This window comes from Lepisma saccharinum, chromosome 17 (assembly GCF_977018435.1).
Source record: "Lepisma saccharinum chromosome 17, izLepSacc3.1, whole genome shotgun sequence".
In the NCBI taxonomy this organism is placed as follows: domain Eukaryota; kingdom Metazoa; phylum Arthropoda; class Insecta; order Zygentoma; family Lepismatidae; genus Lepisma; species Lepisma saccharinum.
The window spans coordinates 49,480,718-49,495,245 of NC_139245.1; the positions used below are offsets into that span (position 1 = coordinate 49,480,718).

General features: G+C 36.4%; 1 protein-coding gene across 2 annotated transcripts in view; it reads right to left on the reverse strand.

Annotated features, from left to right (window-relative positions):
- The window catches only part of Rme-8 (receptor mediated endocytosis 8), a 193,259-nt gene that overhangs the window by 67,573 nt on the left and 111,158 nt on the right, over positions 1 to 14,528 (reverse strand). For both annotated transcript variants that reach the window (XM_083139435.1, XM_083139434.1), the window contains exons 16-18: positions 11,549 to 11,708; positions 8,353 to 8,498; positions 6,903 to 7,032 (exon numbers count right to left, since the gene is read on the reverse strand). In XM_083139435.1, coding sequence (XP_082995561.1) covers positions 6,903 to 7,032; positions 8,353 to 8,498; positions 11,549 to 11,708 — 436 coding nt within the window. The remainder of the gene's footprint in view (positions 1 to 6,902; positions 7,033 to 8,352; positions 8,499 to 11,548; positions 11,709 to 14,528) is intronic.

The window sequence follows — 14,528 nt, forward strand, 5'->3', positions numbered from 1 at the left end:
GTAAAGAAATTTGCTACTGACATACCTTGGTGTACGAGAAGCATGGTAACGTCATTGCACGGACATGCACGTGCATCTGGGTGATTCTGCCAATTGTACAGCTGGCAGCCGACGAGAAGAGCGCTGGCAGAAGAGGTGTGACGTACTGCCAGGCGACTCCACTCTTTCGCGTGGGGAAGGTGCTCTTCCGCCAGAACTCTTCTCGTCAGCTTGACAATGACCCGCCAAGAAGAAAACAAGACTTCCTTCTCCCCGACCACCCCCCACCACCCCTAAATTCTGCAAATGAACCTGACCCTCCCTTTCCCTCTGAATTAAAACCTTGCCAATAAAAATATAAACATGGCTGAGCTGATACTGATATATCAACAATCAGTATCAGCATTATAAAAATATGAATTCAAATGTAGTGGTATCAGTATTAGAAAGTATCAATTGATTGACTGATTTTATATTACTTAACTTTTCTGCCACTTTTGGCTATCACGAAGATGAGGATGAGTGCTGATAATATGAAATCTGGAAAGGGCAAACAGACATGGACAGAACACAACACTAGTCCTAAAGAGGTTTATAAAGGCTGAGAGTTCAGATGCCAGAGCCTTGTTAGTTTGCAAGAATGAAGTCAGCATGCCATGTGGAAAAGAGGTTCACATTTGCGTATCTTTACAAAGAATCATCCCTTACATCACTGTATCAGTTCAAATGTAGTGGTATCAGTTTTTCAGTTACTTTTTTACAAAATTATTTCCTTCCTTTTTAATTTTAAACAAAATTCACGTTTTCTTTTTAATTTTAGCACACTTTTCTGCCAAATATGCCTAAAATTATACCTTCATGTTGTTTTTCAATTAGTATTTTAAATTGTAGGTCACATGCCCTACACCTGTTTGTGACAGTTTCATATGCTGGAAACAATTTTTGAGGAAGTAATTTTCCATTATTTCTCAAACGGAAAATACCGATGTTACAGTTTCTATGTGGTAGTCAACCATCCCACTTTGCTCCACGACAGAAAATGTACCTCATGCAACAAATACCGATGTTGGGAATCTTGTGCAATGTAACAGGTGCATGCTCGATCTCCCATCAGAACTCTCACACTTTTCTCGGTGAAGCAAAACAGTCTGATAGCAGATGAAAAATTGTGTGTTAACAATTGGTTTCATGTCAGAATTATTTCATATTACACCATAGTTTATTGTGGGATGAAATTTTCGAAAACCTGCAAGTTGTACATGCGCAAATATGCTACAGTTTATTTTAGGGATAGGCCGATATGAAATTTTGGCCAATACCAATAAAGTACCGATATAAGACTTACTGATACCGATATTCTACCGATCAGATATAAAATTAGAAATGGTCCTTGAAGAACCTGAAAGGTTCATTGACCTTCTTAATAAATGTGTGTTTCGAGGTGACTGCACTGCAAAATAAATTGCATATTTAGACATTTACTTTTTTTTAGAAAGTAGGGTATGGAGATTATCCATAAAAATTACAACAAAATGGCAAATTTTGCACTAAACTATGAGATATTTATCGATATATCGGATTGGTAAAATAATCGGTAATTTTACCAATAAACAGATATGCCTATATTGGTCGATACCGATAGAGTTTCGATTTATCGGTTCCATCCCTAGTTTATTAAGCCTAAACACAAGAATGTTGGATTTTTGTACTATTTTTCATTTTTTAAGCAAAACATATGTTACAATTCATGAAAAAGGCCACAATTCACATTTTATGCCAAATTCACATTATTTTGCATTTTTGAATGGATGAAAAATGTATTCAGAACATGTCATTGCTTTTACCATTTTTTGGTATTATAGTATTTGCAAAATTCAAGGTCTCTAATGTCATCACCGAAACTGGCTAATGCTTTTCATGGAGTCAAATTATCCTGCAAATTATTCAAAATGTGTAATTTTATTTAATTTTGCACCAACATTCTGTGGCAAAAATGATTTTCATAATTAAATGACAAATCTTTTAATATTCCAATTATATAGCAATTCTTAAGGCAAAATGATGGAATCTTGATATGGTATAATTAGTAATGGAAAGGAACATGCATATTTAGTTTTTGACGGAAACACGAAATGTGAAATAACACACCGTCATGTTCACATTTCATGTTTTTGAAAGGTGGAAGGTGCATTTTCCTATGATGTATTGTCACAAAATGGTGCAAAATGAAGTGCAAAATGCAAAATAAACTTTAGAAAGTGAAATTCATAGTTTTTTACCGACACAACACTTTCTGAAGTCTAAATTATCCTGAGAGTTATGCAAATTGCAGAAAAATTAATAGTTCTGTTGTAAATATTTGAGAAGCACAAGTGATCTCCTTTGTACAGGAATAAATGGTACTTTAGTATTATACAGACTACCTCATTTCGGAGCATCTGTTTTCTGGGAAGGCAAAAGAAACACTTAAGGACATAATAGGAACACTGTATTTGAAAGTTTGCAATATATAATTCATGCAATTAGCCTTTTGTTAATTGTAGTTCCTAAACATCAGCTATATCACCGAGAAGCTCGTTCAGATGAGGAATGCCTACATTGTTAGGTTAGGTCTGTTGGGTTTGGTTCTATTAACATAAATACACTGGAAATTTATTATTTATGTTAGCCTAACCTAACAACTCAGGCATTTAGCCTAACAAGAAAAGATTTCCCGGTGACGTCAGAATGCAAGTTGCCCTAGTGTTGTGCATTAAGGGAGACCCACATTGTATTTTCTGAAATGAGGTAGTCCGTATAATACTAAAGTACCGAAGAAACTAAATACTCTGCCAACTACATAAATGTGTAATTAATTAGAAGGGAAATGTTTAATTTGTGTAATAAATGTACCTAGTCTTACCATAAATACTGTCACAAAGTTTTTAATAAATTGACACAAAATGCTGAGAGATATTTTAATATCCTAATAACATTACTGAAATGGATGCATGAAAAATAAAAAATCACAAATCGTTATTCAAAATGGACATTCTTAGCACGCACACAGTCCTTAAGTCTTTGTGGCCACTCATCAACTGAATTACGCAACACATCGACTGGAAAATCAGCAACTGCCTTCAGAAGAGACAGCTTTTAAACTTGCAATATTGGGATGTCTCTTCTTGCAAGCCATCTCCTGAAGCTTGGACCACAATTTGTAGTATTGTGGTCCAAAGGGTTTAGATCCGGACTTGCAGAAGGCCAATCTGAAGTGGAAATGAAGTCTGGAACATTTGCCTCCAGCCACTGCTGTGTTGTTCGGGTCTTATGTGCTAGGGGCTGAATCCTGCTGGAAGCTCCAGTTCTGCCCATGGAAGAGGGTGTTCTTGAGATTCTTGACTACTCTCTCAAGCACTGTCTTCTGGTACACTTTGGCTGATGTTTTGACCCCTTTTTCACACAAATGGAGCTCCGTTGTGCCCTCATAGCTGACACCCCACCACACGATGGCTGATGAAGGATGATGAGTGATGACCCCTCTGGACCCTTGGAGCCTTTTCAACAGCTTCTCTAGAGGATTTGGCATATACCCTGTCATTTTGGGCATTGAAAGTCTCCTCAACACTGAAAATCTTTTCATCTGTGAAAAGGATTTGACGATGCCCATTTACCGCGTAACTCTTCAGTAAGCACTTTGATTTTAGGAGCCTCTGGCACTTCAATTCACTTGTCATGAGGTGTCCTTTGTAAGCATGGAGTCCCAGGTCACTGCTTAACGTGCGAGACACAGACATTTTTGATATGTTTAGCTCTCGAACCATCACTGACTGCTTCCTTACTGGATTTCTGCGCACATGTGCTGCTACTGCTTTAACCAATTCTGGAGTCCGTACTGTGCGTGGTCTGCCTTGCCTCAGTCGATCTTTCACAGCCCCAGTCTCAATGAAGTGCTGGATTGTGCGGTAAATGAATCTCTTATTAATTTTCAACTTCTGCAGATGTTTGAAAATCTCCTCTGGAGATTTGCCTACCTTATGAAGAGCTACTGTGCGTTCATTTCGATCTTCAGCCGAGAGATCAGGAGAAGCGTGGCGGGCGGCGCTGGTGGAGATGCCGACATTTGCAGCCTGTAATGCCCGCTTATTTCTATGGACATATGCAGACATTTATATAAATATTGCAAAACGAGCACTAACCTGTGTTATAAGAGTACGGTTTTAATTTTAGTACCTTAGTGCTGTATGTGCTGATGATTTTGACATGCCCATCTCCTGTGAAACATCACATACAGGTTTGTTTGGAGAACGTTCTAACGCTGCACCAATTTCGAGTTTTGCTTCAGTTAGAATCAGTCGTTTTTGCTTAGGTGTTTTAAAATTTAACGATCCAGTTTCTCGTAATTTTAGGACAAGATGTCTAACCGTATCTCTATGTGGAGGTGAAACGCCTGGGAATTTCTGTTCAAATTGCCTACACACATCTTGACATGAGTCTGTTTTCACGTAAGTGTCATACATAAAAATTATTTGTTCTAACGTGAACCTTGCGGCTGTCATTCCAATCGCCTCACTGACAACACACATACACAATGCAATAACACAAACAAGTAACGGCAAATAACCAAGAATAACACTCTTGCTCACAGTACGAAATTAACATGCTCTTTGTTTACATCTGCTCGCCACTATATTCACAGCTCTGTCTTCATGAAGGAACAAAAAACTCGAGCTCGGAGATTTCGGATTGCAAGGAAGCTCACGAACACCATTGACTTTTAACGGTTTCGTCTGCAGCGTAATCTTGATACAGTGTTGCACATTCGAAACCTCCAAATGATCCCCATCGACACAAAACTCTTTCAAGAATATAAACTTAAGCAGGACGTTACTGGTCAAAACTATGATTAAAATGTTTTATCTGTGGCTCTTAACATCGTTTCTAAAGCGTATTTATTTGTGTATATAAGGGCAGAACTTGGATGAATTACGGATGATGAATTATAACACAGGTTAGTGCTCGTTTTGCAATATTTATATAAATGTCTGCATATGTCCATAAAAGTAAGCGGGCATTACAGGCCGCAAATGTCGGCATCTCTGTCAGCGCCGCCCGCTACGCTTCTCCCGATCTCTTGGCTGAAGATCGAAATGAACGCACGGTATAACAGCCACACGATTGTCGTACTCACCCCATTCCATCTTGAACACTTCAAACACACGATTTTCCACTTCTGCAGCTCAACCAGCTATGACTCACGTTTCACATCACAGCTCCGGAATATGTGCACACTTTTACAGTCGGAGGTACAGCCACCCTCAAAAGTTGTGACAGTATTTATGGTAAGACTGGGTAGCTTTGAAATTAAATTTAAGGTTATACTCATCATTTTAGCACCAAAATGCCATTTTATATAACACTTCGATCCTGATCTGTACCCAGTTTTGGTACCGAAATACTGATATTTTATTCACCATAAATATGTGACCCTAGTAATGAAATAAAGTGAAAGGTAAAGTTCTCCATGCATATAAGACCATGCCATGAAGGCACATTTATGGGATGTGGGGGTAGGCCCAACACATTCTCAATCTCGGCTATTTTGGAGGTGGTATGATCAGCACAATGCTCCAGCCACCTTTAACCCCCAAGGTTACCCCCAGGTACCCATTGATTTGAGGTTGGGTGAGCCCCAGAGCTGCTTTATGCGGGGACAAGGCCAGAAAAATTCCAACCCTAGTTCATCCACCTTGGGATTTGAACCCAGGTCTCCTGCATGCAGTTAAACGTCCGACTGTTAATGGAATACTTGTATATTGTAAAAACAGTAAAAGTGCTCCCCTGTGCTTTGCACAACACCATGAAGGTGTATAGGAGGTGTGGAGTTTGGGCCCCACACCCAAAGCTGGGAGTGATGTGATCAGCACCATGCCCCTTGCCACCTATCACTCCACTGGAGGCAGATATCTTCAAATTTTTATGGGTTACTAAGACCTTAGGTAGTTTTCATGTAATCCGTAATCGAGCTAATAGAAAGTTTATCTGTACTGAAGTTGGTAAAACAGACTTGCAAACACGCATCGCTCAACTGCCAGTAAAAAAGAAAATTTCTCTGGAAGTTATTAACCTACATTCCATGCTGCAAGGCGAGCACTACAAATTAGTGAAGTACACAGATCAACAAACAAAGAAACTCTTGCCACTGGTGGGTATGCTCTTTCTGCCTTTTTCTGAATACACCAGCTCTTGAATCTATGGTACTTTGTTTAACACTGACGCATGAGTCTGGAATTCAGTTTTTTGATTGAAAATGTTGTATATTGCACGATCAATTTTCCAGTACTGGGATGACACCTAGAGTTTCCTCCAGGTAACCGCTTCATACGATGCTGGGTGAGCACTGAAGCCACTTGGACAGGTGGAAAAAGTCCCGGTTTTCACCTACCAAGGATCGAACCTGGGTCTCTTGCATGGTAGTCAGACACCATGATGATTGAGCTACCGCAGCTCATAGTTGTATATTAATATTTTGAAATGTTCCAAAGAAAATGTTTTAATTTTTACAGTGTTCAACTATCAGCGTTAGTAGTATGAGTGGGAATTGGTATAATTATCAACATCAGTATGGGAATCAGTTTAAAGTAGTATTGGCTTAGCTTAGCCCTAAAGATTAATGCTGGTCTTAGGCCATTTTGTCATGCCACTGTGACACCATCAGCTCAAAACGACAGAATAGTTCTGATCTATCAACTTCAAAATAGTAACAAGTCAATCTACCCATCCATCCTTTCTTTCGCCAAATAATGTGACATTGTTCAATAGGGTGTGTCAAGATGCCTACTGATACCTAGTGATGCATGCATTGAAAAATCTCGCTGTATGCTGAATCAAACAGGTAATATTTCTTGCAGACTTTTCATTACATTCTACTTATGCATACGCACCTCTTTAAAGCTCACTGGGCCCTTCCTCTCTGACACAGAACTTGCATTTCCATAATACCATTCTTTTTCATTTTCCCTTCCCATGTTTGGACCGGCTTCTATCACATTTGTTTGTGTTGGCACAACTGCTCTGCAAGGCAAAGGAAATGCAAGGCATTTACTTGCAGCTAGTGATTTCAATACAACATTTTCACAATTATAGCTTACATTGTTGGAAGGAAACAAGAAAATCCATAATACACTTGAAGAATATTCTATTATATTAGAAAAAGAAACCTTAGGTGTAATGACTTCTGTAAGAATAACATACTAATTAAAGATGTGATAATTACACAAAAATGCACAGGTTTTAGTAAAGTGCAGGATAATGAAATTTGGGGTAAATAAGAGGGTTTTTACATTTTTAAAAGATATTCACTATGCTGACATTTTCTTCCAGATCATAACTGTTACTAAACCTATTCAAAATGGAAATAAACCTTGAAAGGTAGCACATTTCTTTATCATCTTATTTTTAAAATGTTTTAGTTGTTCACTCTATAAACACACATGCAAGATAATGGTTTAGCAGTTAAGTGAAAAATTCTATTTCTATTGTTACCCTGTTGGTGGTAGTTTTGTTAGTTTACTGCTTTGTGGAAACTGTACAAGCTGAGTTAAAACCATCATTTTCAGTAAAGTAAAGGCTACAATGTGAGTACTATAAATACAAACCAAATATCATCCTTAATTCTGAAATTACAGCACAATTTCTGTTTCATTTTCCAAAAAGATATCCAACTACAGTCAGTCACAAAAAAATAGCAGCACTGCGTTTGTGCTCTGCTATGAATTATGTGATCTTTCGGCAACTGGACGATATAGAAAACAATTTCTTTTGTTCTGAGCCTGTGATTCGGACCAGAGCAAGGGTGGAGCCATGGTCACATACAGGGTGGATAAAAATCATAAGTCTCTAGGTTTTCGTCCTGTGTATAGGACCAGTGGCAAACCACCATCGCAGGGAAATTGGGAAATTACGAGAAAGTATTGTAAATTAGGCACACACAGGAGATGTACTAAGTCGAAATTTTCAGCGAAAAAACACTCAGGTAAAACAGCGATAGCCAAAATCAGGCAAGGCCTGATAGCAACACAACACAGGAGCATCACTTTGACTGAGCTATTTATTTATCTATACCATACAATCATGTCATCACAGTCCACTGGTAGCACACACACTCAATGGAGGAATGAGATATGACAAGTAGAAAGACAGAACAAAAATAGCAGAATATTTTAAATGGATATAAACTGAATACAAGCTCAGAAATAATATTTTTCAAATCACAAGTATATAAATTTAAATTAAAATTGTTAAAATTATTGAGGTGAGTATGAGAGTCAATAAATTTGACATTGACACAAGAAAGCAAGCATATGTAAATCAACACATTTTTCTTCTTCTTACCTGCTAGTGTGAAGGTGGGCTAAAGTTAGCAGATCCACTAATACTCTAACACCATTGGCATCCATCACATCCTTCACATTACGTCTATTCAAAATTAATTTATGTACAAAAGTAACAAGGCGATCACGTTCCATTCTCTCAACACACTGAAATTGATAATAAAAAATACCAAAATTAATTTCCATGGTAAATTTTAATATTAATTACTCCATTGAAACTGCATGCACTGATATTTTGATGGTTTCACATTATTTTCTTACCAAAACACACAATGTAATACATTGCAAATTTTCTATATTCACTCATATTACAATATTCCTGATTTACCAACAGCTTTTTAATTTTTTTAACCTTGTCATAGATGGAAATTAATATGTGGTTATTTTAAATGCATTTTATTTTATTTTTCACACAAGGTTTCATCCTGGTTTCCCTGAGCTTTCTCAAGTCAAGATTTTTATATCATCTCGTACATGTCAGTCTGGTGAAGTATGGCTTTATCAAGTGATATATGTGTACATGTTATATTTTCTAAAGAAAGTTCTTGCATGACGTCCTACTTTTTATATCTTCTAAAACCCTAACAACTTATTTTTGTTGCCTAAATAAACCTCACAGTACTGAGTGAAATTAAATTAACCAGGAGGGTGGGTCAAAGGTATAATGGATGCAATTTAAGTGGTCAGCGGGTTAGAAACAGTGCAAAGATTAGTAGAATGAAAATAATTCAGATTTGAGTATATCAATATGAAAAACCACCTCTTCCTACACAAAACAAAGATTTCACTGTTGACATCCTCATTAATATCCTTCATACGATGATCAGTGGGTCCATTCTGGAATTGGCTACCAACAACATAACCGTATTTGCAGACGATGCCATTAGAAAGTGCTGGGAGCTATCATGCTTGCAAACATGGCTCCAGTCCTAAGGGTGGGACGTACAGTTTCCTTCATGAAGCAGCCTCCCCATGGTGCAATGGTAGCGTCGTCGCCTTGTAATCAAGAGGTCCCGGATTTGATTCCCAGTGGGGGCACATAGTGGTTCAGATCCCACTTTAAACTGTAAGTCCAGTCCCGATTAGCCTTACTGTGCATAAAGTGGACTTAAAACACCAAATCAATCCAACCCTTCATGAAGCATACAAAGCCGAACAAAATGAGATTTATGCAATCTCGTGTTGCACAGAAGCTACATATTTACATGGGTGTTTAGGAACATTTTGTTCTTTTAAGTACTTTAGGAACATGTTACTTAATGTAACTGCCAATTCACATAAATGGAAAGATCCGAAAATTGATCTTAACTCTATTTTCTTATTACATAGAAAAATTTACTGAAAAGTGTAGTTTTTTTCTTCCAATTTTCAGAAACTGGTAACTGAACACCATACAATTCATAATCAACTGTACATGTAATATTGAGATTTTGTGTAGTTGAAGTTTGATTATTTTTGCACCTCTGTGGAAAGAATGAAATGCATATCTTTCTAGAAAAAAACTGTTGATATAACACATTTGATCCAAATCCAGAAGTTTGACTACTTCAAACATGCACTGAGATATTAACTATTATTTCACATTTCTGATATGGTAAACAGGTATATGACATATGGCAGGGAGCATCCATTCTCAGACTCCGCAGGTTGCAGGCAACTTCCACAGCATTGCTGCTTCACTACAAGCAGTATGGGAATTGTGGAAGTGAGATCCAAAGTATTATCGCAGCATAATCTAATGCATGAAATATTTCTCATAGAGCAAATGGAAGCCACCATATTCCTGCTGTACTATAGCTTGTTGCATTTTTCGAGCATTTATCTTTATATGAATGTCATTTTCTCAGTATCATTTTATGTCAAATATTTAAACAGCTAGATTGAGTGCAACAATTTGTATGAAGTCGATGAGAGATCTTACGAAATATTCAAACCTGTGGCCTGTGGTTTCGGTCATCTTTGTATACAATAACAACAAACTTGTGTGCAACGATTTCATAGCAAAGGAAAACAGAAAAGGAGAAAGTACATAGCATTGAGAGTAACGCATAACAATTATATTTTTAAAAAGTTACGCAGCAAAGAGAGGCCTTCTTGTTAACTAACATTTTAAAATGCATTTCGAACAAAGGGGTATCTACTCGTAAATTGTGTTTCATCTTGCAAAATTTAGTTAATATCATGTTGAGTAGTGGTTTCAACATTTAATGTGTTGCTACGTCCAACCTGAAACATTGGTTTTATATCTTGGTCTGTATTACTGCTGCAACTCTTGTAATAAGAATCGTGAGTTGATTAGAAGAGAAAGGAGAACTAAAAACGCAAATAAATTTTCCATAAATATAATGAGTGAAAGGCAAAAATATAAAAATTCTGTTCATAGTGGCTTTTGTTGAATTGGACAATTAAAATAAAAGTCGCTCTATCTTTCTTCTCACCACACCTTGCAAAAACTTGTCCAATGAAATATTAGGTCATCCTTTTTCCATGGCTATCATTTTCATATGCATTCCATGACCATTGAGCTGACCATTACCGAGATCGCAACATTGTAATAGAGCATTAATTGTGGCTGTTCCACAAATGATAGCAACATTATATACGGCTGAGATATTTCTATATAAACAAGCTTCAATCACAAGAAATTTCAATTTTTACTCTACCGGTTTACAAGAAGCTACACACAATTGAATTCGACTTACATAAAAAAACACTACACTACTCTCTTACAAACATTTTTGTTTGAATAGAGAACAGGTTAAAATCACTTTTTCTTGCTTTTGTCTGATAGCAGATACTTCTGGCTTTCCAATGAGGTATAATTATTTTTTTTTTTCTCATGCATGGAGTACAATTTTACAAGCAAGTAAACCAAGGGCTCAATATTTTTGATGCAGAGAGTAACTTAAAGATCTGCTTACAACTGAAATCTCAGGAGAAATACTTAAACTATTCATTTTTCAATAAGTGTACATTTTGACAGAACTTAAATAAATATGCTCCTTATGCAGAACTGTACCTCTACCCCTTAATAGACACTGTAGCTCCTTGTTCACCACTGACCCTTCTGCCACACCAACACACATTCTGTAAGTGGAACTCACACATTCGTGACACGACTACTAAACCAAGTATTGTCTTCTATCAACACTTTTCATGTTGATCTCTTTCACACACATGCACACACCACTGCTTACCCTTTCAAGCATCCCAAGTATGTATTTTGTGTCTCCAAAAGGCCCTATATCTTCATGGTGTTTCCCGTATACAATAGTCATGGCTTGGAGGCACATACATTTCATTTCTGGTTTAGGAGTAAGCAGGAAGCGATGATATAAGTCATTGAAAAACTCGTACCTGTAAAATTAAAACATCAGCTGATTAACATGTATTAATATTAAAACTATATTCATATAATTTTACATAAAATAAGCTGCGACAAAATAGAAAATACCAAACTAAGCACCTGAAAAGATTTGACATTTAAATCCTTAAAAGAACTGTACAGATTTTCTTCCACTGAAAAATAACATTTCTTCTTCAACTGAGATGTTTATATTCAGGGACATTATATCTGCAATACTTTGCAATGGAGTGGAAGAAAAGTGAAGTAAAATAAACTAAATCAACCAATCAATAAATCCAAGAAAGAAAAATGAAAATGGACTGATATGAAATTTTGGCCAATACCAATAAATTGCCAGTTTAAAAATCACCAATATCAATCAGATTTAAAATTACAAATGGTCTTCGAGAACCTGACTTGGTCATTGACTACCTCAATAAATGTATGTTACCAGATGATTGCAATGGAAACGCTGCTGCACATTTAGACATTTACATCTTTGACAAGTAGGGAATGGAGATATTATGTTTATTTTAGGGATGTGACGAAGCTGAAAATTTCCCGATGCCGATGTACTCACCGATAATTTTTGGAACCGATACCGATGCCGATATTTAACCGATTCCGATACATAAGATTATTAAACAGAAATGGGATGTTATTTTCAGCATGACAAAATAAATTTGCTATGTACATTTCTATTGCATATCATATGTATATACATATATATTCTCAAGAGATGCGAATGTACATTTGCATCTACAAAATGTTATGTGAACCTTTAAGAAGAACATGGATTCTCAAGAGATTAAACACTAGTACACAAGCAGTTCTTTGAAATGCAAAATGAATTCCTGTTCTGCAAGATTCAACTTCAGAAACACGATATTTGGAAGCACTTCAGGAAGTAACCTACTTCTTCTCTTATCGCAAATCTGTTCAGCAACACCGAACACTCAATCACTGAATACTGATGCAGCAGGTATGCTCAAGTATTTTCTCAGGACTTGCTTCAGGTTTGAATATTCATTTCTGAATTTCCAATACAACAGCAGATCCTGGTTCAGCAATGTAATGTTAATTTCCGATTTATAGTTAGGTTGATCCTCTGAATGAGTTTGCAATAATTTTATTACAAAAACTCTACAAAAATGAGGAATCATAACCAAATTTTCAATAAATCTTACAAAACTAGAATATAAAACTTATTACTCCCTCTGTCCCATAATTATAGTCCGGTATGTCAAAATGGTAGTACAGGAATGACAGACGAAGAGGCAGATGGAAAGCACAATTTGTACAGATCCTTGAGTAGTAAAGTTGTATGACTCATTCCCTTGTTTCATGTTCTTCTTCTGTATACACCAATGGCACAGTTTGAATATTGGGCAATTATTATAAGACAACAAACAAAAGTGTACCGGACAATAATTATGGGACAGAGGGAGTAGAAGGTAAAAAAACTAGTATAATCTGTACCAGTTTAAATATCGGATTTTTGCCGATTCCGATACCGATGCCGATGTGTCAATTTCGGCCGATTTTCATACATCTGTAATCGGTTTCGGCACATCCCTAGTTTATTTTAATAAAAATAATAACAAAATGGCAGAATATTGATCAATATGCCATTTTTGCCAACAGGCTAAGATAGACATAAAGAAGAAAGTGTTCAGTTGTGTTGATTTCCACATAACTTGCAAGTTATGTTTTCCATTTTCTGCATTTTTGACTCCAAAATTCCCACTCTTCTGGGAACATCAATGTGTTGTGATAATCACAAACTAGCACTCTTATTGTAAATTGTTCACTCCGCCCTTTATTTCGGACATGAGGGAACAAATACATTCTTTCTTTACTTGCTCTTGCGCTCAAAACCTATTCTGGCACTTGACTTTCAGTTTAGCAGCAGAGCTGCATCATATTTTGTAATGTCAAGCATTTGTCCAGAATTTTCAATCTGAGGATGGGTGAAGGTTCATACTTAGGGGGAGTAAGGGTAAATTTAGAGCCAAAATGAACAAAATTTGGCATTTTTTAAGTTTAGAGAAGTTTTGGGAGTGTGGGGATAAATCACTGTGTAATACGTTTCAAAGCATATGTGGTGCTTCACCCACATGCTGCTGCAGCCCTAATAGTATGAACAATGTAAGTAGGCATTCTGGAGGGAATAGTTAATCCATTGATGGACAATTAATTTTTCTTGAGTCTTTGATAAGAAACTTGGGAAACCAATAGTAGACTTAAATATTGTTGACAATACTACAGGTTAAAAAGAGACGTTTATAATTATCATTCAAAGAGAGGAGGATGAATTTTCTCTATAAATAAAGTACTACATGAATATTTTAGTATTATTACAAAACGCTTTTAAACTTATGAATACCAATGCAGTATTCATAAAAAATCCAGTGGAGGGGGAGTTCTGTTAACTTCTTTCAAAGCATTGGGATATTATATATAAAACATGCTCCCAAGGGGCAAAATTGGCAATCAGTAGGGTAAGGTGTAATCAGAGGGTGGAATTTCCCTCTTCCCCTATTAAAAAAACAATGTCTCAGAAGAGTGAACTAAAACATCACCAGCCATCACAGCTTCATAATATGATATAAAGTCACATATGTTGCATGAAGTATATGAATGATTCATCATTTACTTATGCAATGTCTGTAATAACATGACAATATAGTAAGTTTTACCTTTGAAAAAGAAACTGTGCACTTAGACATTTATTTAACAAAATTAGAGTATTTGAATTAGACATTCATCAAAATAAAAGCAAAATCTTGCAATGTTTACAGGAAATATGAGATCAGTAAATCTATGGACAA